The sequence below is a fragment of the Bombus bifarius genome, unplaced genomic scaffold (genome assembly GCF_011952205.1).
Source record: "Bombus bifarius isolate JDL3187 unplaced genomic scaffold, Bbif_JDL3187 scf7180000008199, whole genome shotgun sequence".
NCBI lineage: Eukaryota > Metazoa > Arthropoda > Insecta > Hymenoptera > Apidae > Bombus > Bombus bifarius.
Window position 1 is genome coordinate 1,318,423 of NW_022884505.1, and position 19,600 is coordinate 1,338,022.

A 19,600-nucleotide genomic window follows, 5' to 3' on the forward strand; every position below is an offset into this window, starting at 1 on the left:
CTGTAGCGTTATTATAAATCACCTATGGCAAGGAGTGGCTCAAGTTTTTTCAATATACTTATATATATATATAATAGTAATATATATATATATATAAGTTAAGACTACATATATATGTATATATATAGTTTTCTTCTTTTCTTTTTATTAAAATTATTTTATTAAAATTATCAAATAATTAAAACAAGAGTTTTATAAACAAATACATTAATAAGAAAGACACGCAGTTAATAGAATGAATTAATAAATGTAATAAATAAAATTTAACGACACCAGTGACTCCTTAAACAATGTATCAATGGGTCCAATTAAAAAATATGAAAATGTAAATTTATATTTCTGATCAATTACACTTCTTGTTGTGTCAAATCACGATATACGATCGTCAAAAGTTGGTGTCTCTATGAATTCATTACTAAACTTCGCTTCCTAGTATACATATATTATTGCAAGTAATCACTCGACTTTATTAATATCCTAAGATTTAAAGGATTATATCCATCTACACTTTGAAATTTGCAATAATAGCAATAACAATAGTAATACTGGTAAATTATATGGCGCGGTAAGCAATTTTTTCATCCCGCTTACGTATCTATTACATGTATGTATATATAATATCTGTTTATATATATATAAATATATATCTATGTATAATACATACATATATATGTATATATATTTGTGTGTATGTATATATATACTATATATATATTTCTTCCTACCTAATACATATACTACAATTTATTATCCGAAATCTACAACTTGATTATAATTTTTTTTCTGCGATACCAAGAGATTCAGTACGCACGCAGCATTCACTTGCACGATATTTTTTCTTTTTACAATTAATATTGTATTAAACTTTTGGTGAATTTCGATTATATTTGTAGATAATAATTATAACTATGCATGCTTAGAATAATTATTTATTTGGAATTTTTTCGGTTTTTTCCAAGTAAGTGTGCACATAAAAATTCCTAAACTTTTTTTTGTTATATATCATTTTATTTTTAGTGTTTTTGCAAGAAACCGAACTCCTTGCAAAGATATACCACTTATCATTTTATCGTTCTTACGTACTTTTCATTACATACATAGTACGAGTCTAAGAGAGAGAGAGAGAGAGAGAGAGAGAGAGAGACAGAGATTTTACTCAAATTCAGTAACGTTTAGAAACAATCAACTGAACTAATCTTATTACTTAACATTATAAAATATATAATTGTAATATATTCCAAGATATATCAGCACGTATCATAGTCTTAATAATAATAGTTAATATAACAACGGTTCAATATTCACTGAAGAGCATAGGACACATAACACGTTTAATAAATAAAATGTGTATATTATTTTAATAGTAAAGGAGTGTATGCGTTTGAAAATAATAAGTAAAATTATCGACATTGTATCGCAGAAATTGAATTATAAGTTTAGTAAACGAACTTATAGTGTAATCATATATTCATAAATGAAATTCTGTAATTACAGCAGATTTAAAATCTAAAAAAAATTGTTGAAAAACAACAAAACATTATGAAATTACGTCTTGTATTTTAACATTTACCTATAAGTTCGCTGTCATAAAAGTTTCTCTAAACTAAAAATCATAAATTTATTTTGTGACCATTATATAAAGTTATTTCGGTAAAAAATAAAAAGTTTCAAACGTAAGTTAATTATACGTTAACAGGTACTTAAACTGCGACGTAATAATAATAATTAATAACATTAGCGATGTACCGTTATGGAGAAATTTTCATTAGTCCACACTATGAACGGCAAGTTATTTGCGGTTTTTTAAAATGCTCCCAGACTTTTGCGACAGATCACAATGATTATAATATCACGCATAAAAATAATTCTAAAATCAATAAAAGTCATTGTGGATAAAACAAATTCAACTAAAAAAGAGAGGTACAAAATAGATAGTGCTGCAAGTATATAGAAATTCAAGACCCTGTCCGTATTCCTTTATAAGCAAGACAAGAGAATCTAAGCGAAAGCTTTAATTCGAAATCAGATGCCTCCAAGGGGGTGGATCGGGGGGTGGAGGCAAAGGGACTGGTTACGGTCGGCAATGACCTCTTTTTCTACCACCTTCGTTGCCATCCTCCTCTTCGCCACCCCTTCTTACTTCAGTGTATCGTTCACCCTTCACACTTACGATCTTATTATCTAAGTAACGTACTAATTTTTTTGGTTCTGTTTTCGGTGCGACTGGACGATGTTCACGTGAGTCGTCGTCTCTATCAACATAACTATACCGTGCAATGATACGTGATTTCAATTCCTCGTCGTTCACTCTGGCCTTGTTACGACCGTTTGGCTGTAGAAGATAATTACGCTATTTTATATCGTTTAACTCATAATTGATTCATTACTATGAAAATGTACGTACATCTGTATATACATGTATAAATTTAATAACATTTTAAATTAATAGTACAAGTTTCAAACATCATACAAAAAATAAATTATATAATATATGTCGGAGATGAAAGGAAAGCCGAAGCCCTTCCTTGGAAATTTTGGGAACATCCTCTAGTACCTTAGCCTAGATTTTATTATAGTTGTAATTGCTTAAGATTTGTAATAAGCGAGATTGGGTTCGAGGTGACAATCGGTCGCTGAACGTAGCCACGGTCACGGGATGGATGTTTTATCTAACGGAGGTCTGGAGTGGTTGTATGTGTTTTCCGAGAAATGTGGTTGTGGCGGCATGCGGCCTCGAGAGCGGGCCGAGCCACGTGTGATGTTGCCTCGGAGGTGCCGATGCAATGGGACATACATTGTATTAGTAATCAAAACTCCAGGCAGAAACTGCCTAGCAACGGCGTTTGGAACTTTCTCGATGCTTCCAACGAGTGTGCCTAGCAACGGCGTTTGGAACGTTCTCGATGCTTCCAAACGGGTATAGAAAACAAAATGCAATCGTACAGGGAGAAAAATCTCCACGAGGCTGGCATTCTTGCGATTGCCTTGGAGAGTGATACATCGAGCATTTTCGACGATCGCATTTGCGTCTAAGTTAGTTTCGCTTAGTAAGGAGTTATCCCGGTGACCGTGGATTCGTTTGAACTCAAACATTGCTAATAGTATTATTTAATTCAATTATTCGTAGATCGTATTATTCATTAGGCTTAGTGTTTGTTAGACTTATTATTAGTTGTACTTATTATTTGTTAAGCTTAGTGATAGACCTGTATATACGTGTAAATAAAATCTCGGCTTTGTGAAACGATGGCTAGTCCACATGAAGAGTCGTCGCGCGCCCAAAATTCGAATCGTGATCCGACATATATTTTATAAAAAGTGCATACATGTAAAAATAGATACTTACTGTTAGAAAAGTAAGATTACTAACAATACTTTGCCCTGCTTCTTGTCTATGAAGTGCAAGTTGTGCTGCCTTTGCTATATCACCACCAGCAACTGCCAAGCAATGTCTGGCTTCTGCTGGACTTGCAGCTGGGAACATTTCTTGTAAAAGTGCTACTTGATGCCAAGATGATTCCTGATAAATAAGACATTCATGGTTTAAAATAACTAATAGTTACTTCAAAAACAAAGTAGAAGAAACTTACTTCTGAAAAATATTCTCCACTAGAATCACTTCCAGCATCACTAGTTTCTGAGAGATGATGAACTCTCATTCTCTGTGTACCAGGAGGTAACAGAGCTGTTAAACTAATATGACTCAAGGGATCTTGAGGTTGGCAATTTTCATTCCCTTTGCTTTCTTGCCGTAGTTTACTTTCAACATCTAATAACCACTTGGACACTGCTTCTTTTTCAATAGTAGAAAACTCAGGAAGACAAGCAGAAACCATTTCACATAATCCATCAACGTCCAAGTCTTCCTCAAGTGCACTTTCTTCTACCATGCTCACCACATAACTCAGGACAATGTCATCTATTAAGCTGGAAGAGATATCTTTATAAAATACAAAAACACATTAAATGCAGTTATTATATAAGTTCCACATATACATTTGCTGAATTATAAATAAGTTCCATCACTTTTTCTTTCTTGTTTTTACCTTAATTGGGCAGTTGGTACCTCTTTTCTCACAAAACTAAATAAGGACTTTTTGACCAACTCTTCCTTTTCATCCATTGTACGATTCATCCTAAAAAATTAATAATAATTAATTCAAATAAAAGTCATCTATCACTGAAAGATTTCTATATATTTAATTTGATATTTATAAACTCTAAACTATGTTTCAGTTAAATTTATATTCTTTAAAGTAATCAGTTTATTAACAAAAATTAATATTATACAACCTTATTAGAACAATATTTATATTCAATAATATTTCTAAAACAATTTAACAAGTGTCTTTACAAAAAGTCAATGATAACATATAATGTTATTGTTAGAAAAAATTATATTAAGGCATAAAAGCTTTATTACGAAACATTTACACTGGAAAAGCACTTTAAAAATATATAAGTCTAACTCTTTTACCAGTTTACATAGGAAATAATTATAACAAACTATTAAATATTAATTCACAAATTCTACATTTGCAACATGAACTTTATAAACCAAATTGACTTTATTACACAGTACATTAACCGCGTCAAATTCATGCTTAACGTTAAATTTAATTCGCATAGAAATTTCATTTGAGAAATTTCGTTTTCGAAAGCTACTGGTCGTCCAGCTACTGTTAACTTTCCAGTTAGGTTAAGAGAAATAAGGCAAAACCAATTACAGGTAATCCAAAACAGGATTGTATTCAAGAACTGACTTTTCTCGAATGTCTTTATCTCGTGCAAGAAATGAGAATAAAATCATTTTTCGTGGTGCATGAGAAAACAGAAAATGAATAAGTATCGCGAAGAAAAATGAGAAAGGGAGGAGAACAAATTGACAGAAAGGTAGTAGCAGCGCCGGTCACATCCAGCTTTTAGCATTTCCGTTCATCTGCGATGAACGAACAATTTCGTAAGATAACATTGATATATTTCATCATGAAAATAGGCGCGAGTACGAACCTGATCTTATTCACTTGCTCCAAGTGCCCGGATCGTACTTAAGGTTGAAAACTGATAAAAATTTCGTATACAAACAATGTTGCTCGATTTGACAGTCCGGTGGGACGGGTAGAGATAACGTGGCGCCATCACAGTCCGCGACCCACTTCGGGATCAAATCAGCAATCTCAGTGTTGTAATTTTAATATTAAAACAACTCAAAATAGAAACAATTATTCTATAAAATGAAATAATTTTCCACGTGAAATATCGCTTACAATGAATGAAAAAAGTAAATATCTCAAATTATATAGGATTAGCATAAATACAGAAATTCGATTTACATCGGAGCCCTAATATCGACACTGTAACCCCCGAAACTTATTTGTTGCATGAATATTAATCTGTACCTGGTGTATGTATAATAGAATTGTCTTTAGAAATAAATAAGATGAGATGGATTATTTAGTAGATTCAATTATTCAAATGAAATTTATTTTATGAATCATTGATAACTTACAGTTCCAATACTGTTTGAATAAAACAAAAACTTGGAAATTGTGCTTTTTATTAATTGGGAGTATTGAACTTGAATGCTTGAAATTATATAATAACGTCTGTGCGATTAATTATGTTTATATTTTGAAACTCGACAATATTTTTAGCAATAAAATGAGAACAAGGAATTTTTCTATCTATTCAAAGAATGTAACATATTAATATATATATAAAGATGTTAAACATAGAAGGAACTTGTATAGAATTACAGTTCCATTAATATGTAGTCACGATACATAATAATTTTTCGAATTTTCCCAAATAATCGATAAAATGTTTTTCTTTTTTCAATTTTATTTATAATTCTTTATTTTAAAGAAAAGTAATTTGTCATAGAAAAATAGTAACACTAGTAAATTTTTTAGAATAAAACATACTTAACGCATATTATTTCGCTATGTACTATTATAGCAGTTTATTTATAACACATAATTTCACATGTTATACAATGTACATATACTTTTCAATCATACATGGATCTTTACAACAAACGTAATTTTGCCGCTAGCTTCGATTTAATATATACCATATACGTAGAATGTTATTTTTACATAACGCTTAATATACACGTATAATGCTAAAAAGATAATTCTTTTTTCGAAGTAAAATTTACGCAATGATCTTTAGGAACCTACGAGAAAAGGTAGAAATGTAATAAAAAGTATGATATATCGAGTTATCACTTTATTAATTTTGCAATTTTATTTAATAATAATGAATTTTTACGATTAACGCATGAATGTATTTGATTTTCATTAATGTATTAGTAAATTCAGACATCTTATTCCATACAATGCCTACGTACATATTTAAAAGGATATTATCAAAATAAACAGATTTCATACAACATAAATAACAAAAAATATTAACCCGTTGTACTGTTTATCATATTATACTGCAAACGACCATGAAAATTAACAGGTACAACTTTCTTTTCAAGAAGCTATATCCTTTTTATGCTGTTAGCATATTTGTGATTAAAATAGGAATAGGTAATCTCCGAATTTTCATTAATGATTCAAAGTGATTTTCATTAGATTCAAATATCATTCGAATTTAAAATAATCGATCAATTTCTACTTGACTAATGAAATCGATCTACGATTTAAAGAAGTATAATATAAAAGTTTTTGTTCAACAAATAAATTAAAATTGTTTGACAACGTAGAAGTCATATATCGTATTCGAATCTCTAAAAACTATGCAAGAAAAGTAGTTATAGGTACTCTTGTAAATATATGTAATTAATTAATAATATTCACTTAAATATCTCTCTCATACTTTCTGGCATAGTTGTTTGTATAGAAATATCAGTTTCGAACAGTGAACTTGAAGAAAATACTCGAAAGGTATACGTAGCCGCTACGATTCATACGGTAAGTGATAAAAATAGTTTTACTTTTTATCGTTTACGTTCTATTTACAATGTCGATGAAATATTTGTCATATTACTCTGAGAACAAACGGTAAAATCTCGATATATGTATAACTTCATGTTGCGTTCCGTCTGATTAAACACAAATAAAGTTAAAATTGCATATATTGCATAATGATTTAATGCGACGATAGATTTCATAAAACACTATCACAAAAATAATATATAGATATATGTATATATACATTATTCTCTCTTGTATTAATTTCGAAGAAAAGAGGAAACCATTGAAATCAATACTTGATTAACAAAATAAAAGTCTCGTGGCAATACTGGATAATTCCAAGAATTTGTTAAAAATCCGAAACGACGATCTTACTCCATTTCCGTCAAACAAACCAAATACTGAATTCAGAACATCTCACTAAACCGGCTTCTTTTCTTTTGAACATTCGACTCCGTCTCCTTCACCGATCTCGAGTTCAACAGAACTATAATCCTCCCTAGATTCTTCTTCTTTGCAATCTTTGTTCGAGGCTGTATCTGTTTCTTCGACTATGTCTTGTTCTTGTTCTAAAAAGTCCGTAGGTACAAATTCCATTTGATCCTCGCTATCGTTTATATCGGGTGGGTCGGGTATCTCGCAGAAATGAATTTCTCTTTCGCCATCGGTAGCCTCGTTGCCACCTGGATCATCTTCCTCGTGTAAACTCATGAGTTTGTCAAAATTCGACGGAGTTGAACTGTCCTCGTTATTTTCGGGGAACATTTCCGTAGGACTGAGAGGGATATCTAGGGGTTCCAACTTAACCGTAGTAATCTGTGACGGTGTAACAGGTCGTTGTAAGCGTATCTTTGTAAAGGGTTTTGGCTCGATTGGTTCCGAGTGTTGTCGTTTTTGCGCGCGTTTAGGACTAGAAGGCGTAGAAACTCCAGAAGTGGAAGGTTTCTCTTTGGTCTCTGAAGCGCCTCGAGGAACTTGTTGAGATACTACCGGTTTCGATTGCGGAATAAGTAAAGGTGGCTTTGGATTCTGTCAAAAAAAAATATGCTTTGTAAAGACTTGTATCAACGGAATCTTAGATCCATTAAACAATAAAAAAACATCGTTCACCCGTGAAGAAGGATTTGGACCGGCTAATCCTTTTACTTGTAAAGCCTCAGCTGCGTTCAACAATTGTGGCAGTTTATCGTGGGCGACGTTTACTTCTCCGCGGTACATGAATTTGACTAGTGCTTCTACCTCCCAAAATTTAAGATCCTTCATTAAAATGATTGGATGCTGACATGGGTTTTCGCGTAATAGATCAGCGAGATAATCACTGCATGCTGACAGTATCATTTTATGACATTTCAACGAGCGGCCTTCGCAGGCCAGGGTGACATCGACGAACTGTTCAGAATCCAGTAAAGATGGGAAACTGTTCTGCATGTTGCTGTGATAACTGTTCCATCTTAAACAAACCTAAAAAACAAAGATATTAAATATTTAAGTTATTGCTATAGAAACTGATACGTAATAATGTCACTACCTCTGTAGGCTGTTGGTGTACGATATTATGAGGCACTCCCTGATTTATCTGTCGGGGTGGCATTTTAATGGTCGTAGGTGCAACCTGCTTTACTTTTAAGGGTATTGTTTTTAACACAAGAGTCTTTGGTTGTCGTTGCTGCTGTTGCTGTTGTTGCTCTGATATAGGTGCTGGTGCAATATTTCTAATATGAGATCTTACCAAGGACTGCGCTGCTATTCTTATAGTCTTGCCTGTTGAATTGGTCTGAGGTGATTGTAGTACTGTGAAAAACAACTATTATTACTTTCAGTTCATGAATATAGCTACAACAGCTTATGAAGATACAAATAGTTCATGTCCATTCATGTTCATTAAAATGATTCTCCAGAAAATATCAACAAGATACATTAAAAATGCATATATTCCCCAGATTGTTCATTACCCAAGTAATAAAAAGTCCTCTGATTACAGAGATCCCAATATTATTCATATAATAAATATAAACCATATTTCAAATCTTATCTTACATAAACTCATACACACTATAGCAATAACCATTAACAGCTTTGATACAATTATCAAATTACATACTATCACTCTCTTAGTATGGAAGTACTAGCAAATGATCGAATCATTCAGAAACCACTCTGATCAACTTCATATATGAAAAAGTAGAGAAAAGTGAGTATTACAAGCATTATTTCCCTGAATTCATCTTGGAATTTAGGATTATTTACATCATCTTACTGCAATGTAATTGGCTCAGTCAACAATGCACTACTGATTCTGAATACTTGTACTGTTAGATGCTTATAACTTGTTCCTTATTGTGAGTGAATTACTGGTCATACTGATGAATTACCGAGATGAATAGAGCTGGAATTAATAGTGGGACCAAATTATGGTATTAAGTATATAAGTATTATGTGCATTCTCATAAATGTATAAACATCCACAATATAATCATCAGTTCGGCTTCTGAAAGGTTCGACCAACAACTATTACCGTGATAGCGAGTGCCAATGAGTCTGCCACCGTGATGTACCCTGAGATGTCGATGAAGGTTCGTTGTACCACACTGTCGTGGATTTGCCCCGCCTCTAACCACCACTGCCCCACAGATTCGACACAGTGCACGTAGAGGATCGTTAGCACACAGATCAAAATGTGCCCAAACCGCGCTTGGGTTCGTCATAGAACGTAGACTACGTGCATGAGACCGAACACGATGTGCTGCACCTGCATGCCTATTGCTGGACGACGAGGGCGATAGAGACGGCATCTCGACTGCCTCCAGGTAGGAATCCTCCTCGTCCTCGGGTTCCTGCTTCATGGCGACGTCCTCAAGCCGAATGCCCTCCACGATATCCGCGTTGGAAGACGTGATGACCTTCGCGTGGCAATTTCGGTCACGTTGACGCTCCTGCAGGAGACGGCGGGTAGTCAGCTTCACGGTGTCCTTGCAGGCCACCAGTACAAGCCGACCCACCGTCGTAGCCGTCGTGCTCGTATTTGACTCGCTGTTTTGTCGATCGCCAATTCCACGCTGATCGTATTTTCGTTCCAATGGCGTGTTTTCTCTGTGGGACGAAAACGCGATACAGTACTGCCGCGTTAACCCACTAAGAGCCAACGTTGCGTTAATGCAACATTTATGCAATTTTTATTTCAATCAATTTATATTATTAAATTTTGGTTTTTAACATTGTGGATATGAAGAAAGAATTTCAAGGGTTTGCTTGGTAATTTTTTCAGCGCTATTTTGTCCACATGTATTCTACGAGTTTATGAAATTTAAAGAAACTGAGATATTTGTAAAGTTATGAAAAGTGATAAATCATGGTTCGATACTTAAACAGGTATTGCGGCTATGAAAAAAGAATTCCGTGAAATCCATGGTACTAAAATACCAAGAAGGAAACTTGTTTTATTAACGAATTTTAAATCTCTCTTCTTAGTTTGGATAATGAAAAAATGCTAGGTAAAACATTTTTTGACTAAAGAGGACAGGGTAATGCTCCACTAACTGACCACGAGTCGGAACCTTATTTCTAAGAGATACGTTTCTTCTCCATTAAATGCGAATAAAATAGAATACCTGACACATTCGTTTATTTTACATAAGTACGTAACACTAGGAGCTCAATGAAATTATAATAGTTTCGCGAAGTGATGGAGATAGCGACGGTCAGTTCATGTAGCAAAATGGTGATTAATTAATGCAGAACTACTAACATGGATATATATGTAAAATGAATAAATGTGTCAGATACTCATCTTTCACTCCCACTTAACCCATTAAGGACCAAGCTATGAAATATAGCGTAAAAAAGTAAATAATATACAACACTAAAAAATGCACAAATTTGAAAATCTGGAAATCCGAACATTTGAAGATCTAAAAAGTCTGAGAAGTTGAAAGGTTGTTGAAAATAACAACTTTAAAATAGTATGTCGTATTAACGCAATATTGACTCTTAATAGGTTAATGGAGACGATATTTGGGATTTCCTAGATCTACCTCTCTGAATAATTGGCCAAATAAGGTTCCCATCTCTGGCTAGTTAGAGAAGTATAGCTGTATTCTACACTCTACACAAGACATAAGACAACATGAAACGCCATTTTCCCGCGTTAATTCACAAATCGACTACTCGTAACAACATCTTGGCATCGGCGTCCTAATCATACTTTTTCTTTTACTTCATAGACGAGCGAGAAGTTGAAAAATAAAAAAGGAAAGATGTATGGCATTATATTGTAGATTAATTTAAATTAAATTATGTCAATACCATGAATATGTAATTCGGTTAATCACTACTATGCTCCTGTTACTACTCATCTGTTATATTACACTCATAAATACAATTCATATGAAAACAAAAAGAAAGATATTCAGTCCACTTCTTTACTGAAAAAGTAAAAATTCGCACATTCATGATTTTGACACAAAGAAAATGATGTGATGGTGAATAGTGAGTATATCTCGGTTGTAAGTGAATCTATGATGTTCGTTGATTTACCACGTTTGGTTAGTCGAGAATTATCATATCATGTAACCTATTTCAAACATCGAGTAGAATGAGAAATTAGATCGTAGGATCATTATCCAATAAACAGATGATGTTGAATTCTGATTTCTGACTGTGCAGAATAATTTTTTAAGAGAATAAGAATAAATAGATGAAAAAAATATTTTCCTTTATTAAACTCTATTCAAAATAATGTATTTTTTATATCATGTTAAAAAACCTTATAAATAATAAAATACTCCTGATCTACCAATATAAATACCATAATTAAATTTGAAAGTATTAACAAGTATAAGTAAATACATTTCACAATCCTAAATACTAATACAATAACAATAACACACAAGGTGTTATATTCATAAAAAGAATAAATATTGAAATACTATAATATATGATATAAATTTTTCGGTATAGTGAGATACTGTAAAAAAAGCGCTAACGATAATCATACTGAGTAGATAAAGTATACATGTATATAGTGCGTTCACGCACTATCTTTCTCGTCTCTGAATGCCTCTCTATTACTCCCACTCCTTTTAGCACACCGTATCATCACTCAGTAGACGACACACGGATAATACGTATTAACGATTTATCCGATGAGAACGTGCGATAGTATACCACACGTATATTACGCAGGCCAAATCGATATTGCATTGCAACGTGTTAGTTGACACAAACTATCAAAAAAAGGAAGAAAAAAGAAAGAAGAGAGAAAAAGCTTAGTTCGTACGTATGATCGAAAACGATCTAAAAACATCTACGGAAGTTCTACTCCATCTGCGAAGTTCCTTTCTTTCTTCTCTTCTTCTCTCTCTTTCCTACTTCAATATCTTCCCCTCCCTCTCCCCACCATCAAACCACGTTTCCCGTCTCATATGCTACGATCCTTCTCTCTTCTTTATTTTCCCTGTCTCTCTCTCTTTCTCTTCCTCTCTCGCTCCTTCTACCTTTTTCGCATTATCTTACTCGCTCTTTTGTTCTTACTCAGTTCTCCCTCTCCTTCTTGCCTCCCCGAAGAACTCTCTTGAGCGACTGGCTATAAAATGGCAACCGTTGCGACCAAGCACGATATCGAGTAGCACACGCTGCTGCTACGTCGTTACGTTTACTCTACCTCTCTGTGCTTTTTTTTCCTCTCTCTCTCTCTCTGTTTTCGTCCCTCTTTTTTTCTCTGTTGTTCGTTACGGTGTCACTTAGACTGAATCCAGTTCGTTGGTCGATTCGCGGCTACGAACCGGTTCGATTTTCGGTATTGTGCGCCGCGTCAGAGAACCGTTGTACCGACAACGACCACGCGACAATTTATCGACCCTCGTACGATATTCCCAGGAGTGATATTCTAAACTACACAAATGAATTGCTCGATTTCTCGTCCAAAATTCTCCCCTCTCACTCCCTCTCTCACTCTCTCTCTCTCTCTCTCTCTCTCTCTCGATATTTCTCTGCTCGATCAGATTCTTACCAAAGATCAACACTGGTTTCCTATCGCGTTATTCTCGGCGTGTCTAATCTCGCTGGCCCGTGTAAACGTCTGACGATTAAACCGGTATTGGGATACGATCGTCCGTGAACGACGACACAAGGAAATAATCGCCCAAAAATCTGCTTCTCTCTTTCTCGTTTCTTCTCTTTCGTGGTATACGTCGAAGACGTACAAATATATATGTGTATATATATATATATATATATATCTACTCGTCGCGAATAGGAAAAATTGTCGAATGTTAGAGAGTTGTGGCTCGTGTAGGGACGCGTTTGTATTTCTACTCGATCGACCAAGAATCGCTACTAAAATCCGTGCGAGTTTTTTTCACGACGCGTCTGGACGAGTAAGGCTCGCTACGAGAGCGGAACGATTTTCCCCGAAGCCGAACCCGGGAGTGACTAAAATCGAAATCGGTGGACGAACAGGGGCGCGTCAGGGCGCGCATGTGCGACGGCGCCGCCGGTCGTCGACGCATATTATCCGTACCGTGTTTCGTGTTGCTATCGTGTGCGCGTTCCCGGGTCTCTCTTCGCTAAGGAATTACTAACCGACCTGATCACGTTCGACTCACTCGAGCCTCGTCCGAGCGAATTCTCATCGATCGGGAGCCGCTTACCACAGCTCCCTTTTTCTCGCGCGCATCTTCAAGATGCCCGCCATCTTGGACACACTGTACACGCAAATTGAAATGCGTCTCTTGCCCATTGGGTCGCGTTCTTTACGCGGTAATTAACCCTCCGAGTACGGACTTTGAAATAGAGCTAGAGAGATATTGATAGTCACAATCTTCGATAATTATCGATTACTTTCGATAGTTTAAATTCCACGAATTTTTCTAACCAATGAAATCTATGATAGAATTGGTAGTTAAGAATTACAATCTGTCATCTGATAGTTAGATTTTGATTGACTTCTATTTTAAATATTATGAATGAATATATGCTAATAAATATACAACAAAAATATCGAAATTATCGATAATGACAAAACAACATCGATTGTTTTAAATAGCGAGGGTTATCGATAATAATCGATATGTCGTCGGTATTTCGCCGTCTTCACCATGAGATCTACCACTCGAGCGAAAAATGGGAAATTATAAATAAATGATACTGTAAGAAAAGCAGATAAATATTCCTCTGTGTTTTGTTCTTATTTAGTTTTACTGTATCTGTTGTATAAAACTGTTATATTATGTATAAAGCGAATATTGCAAATATAAACGAAAATAAAGTTAAATACAAACAGAAATTTTTCTCCTCTTATTTGTTAACTCGTCATTTTACGACTAACATAAATAGTTTCTGAAACTTCATGCGTTATTACTTTAGATTCGGCAGATCTCCAATGATTTGGCTATAGAAATGCAAGGATTGAGAACATATTCACACTGATGGTTTTCAAGCGATTACTTTACCGCTACTGTGTTTCACTTTAAATTGTGAGCGGTTTTATTTGTCTAATTAATTATTTGCACAATGATAAAATGTTTATTAAAAAGAAAACGAATTACTCTATAAATTAGTGTAATATGATATTTATCACACAATATATTCTCCTATAGTATTTATTAGTAACTTCATAGTTAAACAAAAATAAAGTTAACGATCCAAACGATTGCAGAAATAATGAAATAATTGCAATTTTCACAAACATTTCGAATTTTATGTTATATAAAAGACCGCCTGTATGTGTGAGTAAGTGTACGTAAGTATATATAAAATAACTGTTGGCTATCAATCGCGCGATAATACTCTCGCCTGATTTTAGACGAACGATCGCTAACAATAATCTGTTTTTGAATATGTAGGATACTGCGGATTTATAAGCAGCGATTACGCTGGGCATTAACATTAACTGAACAGAATGAATTCATGTATTTTCTACGTAATTATTAGTCCTGACTGATTGAAAGATTCAATTCATTATAGTCGTAATGCTAGTCTAAAATTATAGATCTAAAATTATATATTGTATAAATTCCCAAACACTGAAATTTATGTATTCTTAGTCGTTTTAATTAAAATTAATATTTATACGATGATTTATATGCTAGATAATTGAACACGACCACATATATTCAGTCTTCTTTTTATAGTAGAATCATTTGTACATCTCATTGTAAATGTAAATAAGAGTTACAGTGTTTAATTCGTTATAACTTTCCAATTCATTCATAGTAATCTTAAATCGGTAGCTAGAAATATGAATCTCTGTTTTTAATTGTATCTAATCACTCTACTGATTTTTCTATTCCCTATTAATCTTCTGGAGAATCATTTAATGACTTTCATTAGTGTCTTAATTTAAAACACAATAATTTATTAAATCACATATCAAAAAGAATTATCCACTCTACACAATACTATATAACATATAACAAACCATTTCCATTATTGGATTTCCAAGATTGGATTCTGATTATTAATAAATTATTAACAATTATAAAAGTCTTCAAAACACTTACTTTTCCTGGCTGTAGCTCGCGTCTTCGGTCTCCTACCTTTCTGTTCTAGTACATTATTCTCCTTGTGAAGCACTCGTTGTGGTACGTTCATAGACTTGACAGTATTTCCTTCTACGTCTACGAAACACACAAAGTTTAAACGTGATATTGTGTATTATGAAAATATCCCCTCAGATGTATTTTTGAAAATTCAGGCAGGAATCGATAAACGAGCTAAATTATAATCAATGGAAAAGTTGGTGAACCTACTTGTTGACACGCTAGGTTTGCCAAGAGCCAAGTATCGTTTCCTGGCAATCTGAGCGGCCGCGAAGTCTGGCTTATGATTGTGCTCCATACGCACCCTTGGCTTCGTCCAACTCGTGGTAGTGATAAGACTGCCTCTACAATGCATAGTTCTGCGAACACATCTCCATCGGATATTGTACGGTTGCTTCTTGTGCAATGTATACATGTAACCGTGGTGAATTAATTTTGGCCCGCCTTTATTCGATAGTACAACCTGCAGAGTTCGGAATCTTTAATTAGACGTTTCATGTTCTATAGTCATATGAAAGTACTATTAAATATAAAATTAAATATACTTAGATCTACTTAATTAATATGTGATTGTTACGATAAATACAGTCGTGTTCAAATACCTTTTGCAGTCATTGTATATGTTATTATATGTATATTACTACGAAACAGTTATGTAAATATCCAGTTACATTTGATTTTTTGATTCGCATAATAGTGAAATAATAATTGTATTTTATACAAACAATTCTAATTATTTAAAAAACTTGATAATTAAGTGATTCCTAAATTCTTTTATTTTATACTTCGGCTACGTTCGGATCATCATCGCTAGAATTCCCAGCAAGAACGGACGATGTGGAAGCTTCTTCCTTGATCTGCGTTTTGTTTACGTTGGACGCACTTTTCACGCGTTGTGGCATCCTGCTCATTCTTTTTTTATTTTCCCCGGTGCTAAGTACTGTAAACTCTCAACGGCCTATTTTTCGTGACACTGACCTGAAAAGATAATTAGCATTACTAAAAAGAAATATTATTATATCTATATATATATAAGTAATCTAATTTCAATAAAGTGTTGTATTTGAAACTATATTTTGAGTACACATACTATTTTTCTTTTTAATATCAAACTTACACCTCATTAGTAATATTTATATATTATAAAAAGACAATTATTAATACATTAAAAAGTTCTATTGAATGATAAACAAAACTTATTAAATTATCAAATTAATTTACTACTAATTCACATTTTATTTGAATGAAAAGTTTATTAAAAATCCTGTTTATGACATATATACGTATATTAAAAAAATTTCAGTGAGCGATCAAACTAACTTTCATTTCATTTGATTCGCATAAAATATTAAATTTATCAAAAATTATGTTCTATCATGTACAGAATAAAGATAGCGACGCGTGCCAAGCTTCACTCCCAAATTCAGACGCGATTCTTCGATCTGAGGCTTTTGCACGACCGTCGATCTCGAGCGATATACCGGCAAAACGATTTGCGCAATTGCATCTGTTAGCTCGGCTTCTATTACTGTGAAATCGCCTAAACGTCTCCATACCTATGCACGCGCCAAAAATAGTACGGAACAGAGAAATGAACAGAGAGTCTATAGAACCTCGGAAATCGTGCGTGCTAGAAATTTCAGTCTGCCTCGTGTTCGTCCGCGGGCTGACCATTCTTTTTTCAACCTCTGCCTTCCTTATTTCGTCTATTTTACACTTCCCTTTCGGTTACATTGTTTCGTTTGTCCAGATCTAAAATTGCATTCACGGCGAAGTGTGCGGAGAAATCGTTCGTCTCGAAATTAATTGGAACAAAAATAATTGTAACAAATAAAAAGATTGGAAATTGATTGTAAAAAATCAGAATTTTCGTATTGTTCATTTTATTATTGATTATTGAAAAATTAAAATTATTTGGAATATCTGGACCCGTAATAAATTAAATAAATTATTGAAAGAGCTTATCTTTATAATAAATGGCGAGTTCCATTCGAAAGAAGATAAATGTACACATTACTTAGATTGCGTTTCTATCTTATATCACTGCGAATATTTAATTTGTCCATACTGTCTCTTTTTTATCGGATATGTTTGCACATTTATTGCTTTTTTGCGATTTTCTAATATTATTTTTGTCAACCTTTTTATGTAACTATTTTACTTCTCATTATTCCGTATTACTTCATGGAAAGCGTGGAAAAATACAAGATAAAAGTTGGTTCGAAGCACTCGTCACTTCATTGTACCAATATCAATATTGATGTCTATACATGTCACTGTTCGAAAATTTTATTTAGTTTGTTATGCAAAGTGTGCAAATTTGAGACGTGTAAATTTATAATAAAAAACACATTAGTAATCAATGTAAAAAAATCCGTGCGTCATTGAATGTATCTCTGCTGAAATTTTTACTTTTCGTTTCCACCATTTTCGAACTAACGCTACCGGTAAACACGAAAGTAAGAAAATTCCGTAGAAGTGAAGATCTAAACTCCTTTTTCTCATTTTTCAGAAATATAATTTCAAAAGAGTATAATATATAATAATATAATAAATAAGTTATAAGAAAGAAAATATATTGACAATAGAAACTTAAACAAAATTATAAATTAAAAACAGCCGTGACACAGCCTTTCTCAACATCAACGAACGCACGGTTGAAGAATTAAGATGAAATTTTTATTTACTCAGTCATCGAAAAGAGCAACATTTTCTACATGAGTGAGAAGTATCAAAGTAGCAATAATACTCACGTGTTGTCGATGCGTAATTCTATCACAAAATTCGTAGGAACGTTCAAAGTACAGTTATATATATGTACATTATACATACATAAATTGAGAAAGTAACGAGTACAGAGAAAAAGAAGGAACGGTAAGAACTCTATCGTTTATTCTATGAATCTAATCGCGATTCTGGATCTGAATCGAGATGAATCGATATTTAGGTAACGAGCGTGATCACTTTTGCCGGACAGGCTGCCTTATAGCCGTTTTCGCGGAAACTACTGAATGGTCAACAAAAATGGCGAAACGCTAGTGATTGGATTTTGCGCAATAAACGCCACACTCTGGAGCAAGGAATATGGCACCGGACAAGCGCAATCAATGAACGGCACTATGGCACCCGTCTGTGGTTTATTCACGCGCCATCGTTTCACACTTTTACCATTTACGCACGGATGGCGCTTTCCACGAGATCGTTACTAAATTATCTCAGTTTTTGTCTGTCTTACGATGTTACGTGTTACGCCACGATTAGCGATTAAGATCGAAGAGCAATAAGCGGTAAGCGGTAAGCGACAATCTTTTATCGCTGGTTGCTCAGCTGCTATATATGGTCTATTCCATATATGTAGATCTATAGGTTTGATTTAATTTTTGTGGCTCAATCGTCATTTATTTTGTCACCCTGTCGCTTATCGCTCACTGTTTGCCGCTTACCACACTTTTGTATAACGGTCTTTGGTTTATTAACTAGTGTCGATGGGCGTCAATCTATGAAAAGATTGACAATAGCCATACGTTCATATCTTTGTTAAGACGACTATTCATTCATGTTGATTGTAGATATATATATATCTATACAGTATAGCATGTTTCAAGGCGACACAGGATAACTTTTAATTTTTCGTCTGTCTTCTGACATTATATAGCCTTATTAAGCGGCATCGATGGAGTGAACATCGATCTATGGAAAAAACTGACAGTAGCGACGCTCTCGTATTTCTGCTAAAACAACTGTAGATACATGTATATACCAATGTATACATATATATATATATAGTATCTCAAAATATGTGGAGAATATTTGTAGGGTCAGTTCTAGATATTGAGATAATGAAAAAAATTTCATTGCAAAAATTAAATTGTGGGAATTCTCGTTTGAGTTTTTTTGCAAGTTGCAAACAATTTTATTTCACTCTAGAAATATACTCGTATGGTAACTTTTCTTGTTATCTTATGCTTCATGTTTCTTACTCTGACAATAAGATTCACGAGCTGAAATAAATAGCATAGGATCTGGATAGGATTCTGATTGTTAAATTAGAATGAGAAACATGAACGGCGAGTAAAATAAGTATATATAACGGCGAGTTAAAAGTATAATTGTTAAGCCACAAGGACTATTTTTTAA

At 33.7% G+C, this 19,600-nt stretch overlaps 2 protein-coding genes and 1 long non-coding RNA gene across 6 annotated transcripts; 1 reads left to right on the top strand and 2 right to left on the bottom strand.

Annotated features, from left to right (window-relative positions):
• Window positions 1-1,816: 1,816 nt before the first annotated feature.
• Window positions 1,817-5,167, bottom strand: LOC117210320 (CUE domain-containing protein 2-A). Of its 2 annotated transcripts, none has more exons than XM_033453245.1 (5): window positions 5,011-5,167; window positions 4,047-4,136; window positions 3,591-3,927; window positions 3,347-3,520; window positions 1,817-2,332 (listed from the first exon to the last, which is right to left on the bottom strand). In XM_033453245.1, the coding sequence occupies exons 2-5, from the start codon at window positions 4,133-4,135 to the stop codon at window positions 2,072-2,074; spliced, it is 861 nt and encodes a 286-aa protein (XP_033309136.1). In that variant the 5' UTR covers window position 4,136; window positions 5,011-5,167; the 3' UTR covers window positions 1,817-2,071. The 2 variants fall into 2 exon arrangements, with proteins under 2 accessions (XP_033309136.1, XP_033309135.1); XM_033453244.1 differs by lacking the exon at window positions 5,011-5,167 and adding an exon at window positions 4,728-4,885.
• Window positions 5,168-5,937: 770 nt separating this feature from the next.
• LOC117210319 (protein tramtrack, beta isoform-like) lies at window positions 5,938-18,679 on the bottom strand. 3 transcript variants are annotated; one of them, XM_033453241.1, is made up of 7 exons: window positions 18,217-18,679; window positions 16,249-16,441; window positions 15,674-15,926; window positions 15,425-15,541; window positions 8,455-8,717; window positions 8,037-8,387; window positions 5,938-7,955 (listed from the first exon to the last, which is right to left on the bottom strand). In XM_033453241.1, the coding sequence occupies exons 2-7, from the start codon at window positions 16,372-16,374 to the stop codon at window positions 7,347-7,349; spliced, it is 1,719 nt and encodes a 572-aa protein (XP_033309132.1). In that variant the 5' UTR covers window positions 16,375-16,441; window positions 18,217-18,679; the 3' UTR covers window positions 5,938-7,346. The 3 variants fall into 3 exon arrangements, with proteins under 3 accessions (XP_033309132.1, XP_033309133.1, XP_033309134.1); XM_033453242.1 differs by lacking the exons at window positions 15,425-15,541; window positions 15,674-15,926; window positions 16,249-16,441; window positions 18,217-18,679 and adding exons at window positions 9,442-10,016; window positions 12,934-13,099; window positions 13,167-13,345 and having other exon boundaries at window positions 5,948-7,955; XM_033453243.1 differs by lacking the exons at window positions 15,425-15,541; window positions 15,674-15,926; window positions 16,249-16,441; window positions 18,217-18,679 and adding exons at window positions 9,442-10,016; window positions 12,456-12,611 and having other exon boundaries at window positions 5,948-7,955.
• LOC117210321 lies at window positions 13,412-14,202 on the top strand. Its single transcript, XR_004488089.1, has 2 exons — window positions 13,412-13,682; window positions 13,969-14,202. It is a non-coding gene; the product is annotated as an uncharacterized LOC117210321 (long non-coding RNA).
• Window positions 18,680-19,600: the final 921 nt, after the last annotated feature.

Coding starts and splice junctions, on each gene's coding strand:
- LOC117210319 (XM_033453241.1), bottom strand. CDS start 16,374: ATGAGCAGGATGCCACAACGCGTGAAAAGTGCGTCCAACGTAAACAAA. Junction 15,542..15,673: donor CAAACCTAGCGTGTCAACAA/GTAGGTTCACCA, acceptor TGTGTTTCGTAG/ACGTAGAAGGAAATACTGTC. Junction 7,956..8,036: donor GTCCAAATCCTTCTTCACGG/GTGAACGATGTT, acceptor TTTTTTTGACAG/AATCCAAAGCCACCTTTACT.
- LOC117210320 (XM_033453244.1), bottom strand. CDS start 4,810: ATGATTTTATTCTCATTTCTTGCACGAGATAAAGACATTCGAGAAAAG. Junction 4,137..4,727: donor AATCCTGTTTTGGATTACCT/GTAATTGGTTTT, acceptor TTAATTTTTTAG/GATGAATCGTACAATGGATG. Junction 3,521..3,590: donor GTGGAGAATATTTTTCAGAA/GTAAGTTTCTTC, acceptor CTTATTTATCAG/GAATCATCTTGGCATCAAGT.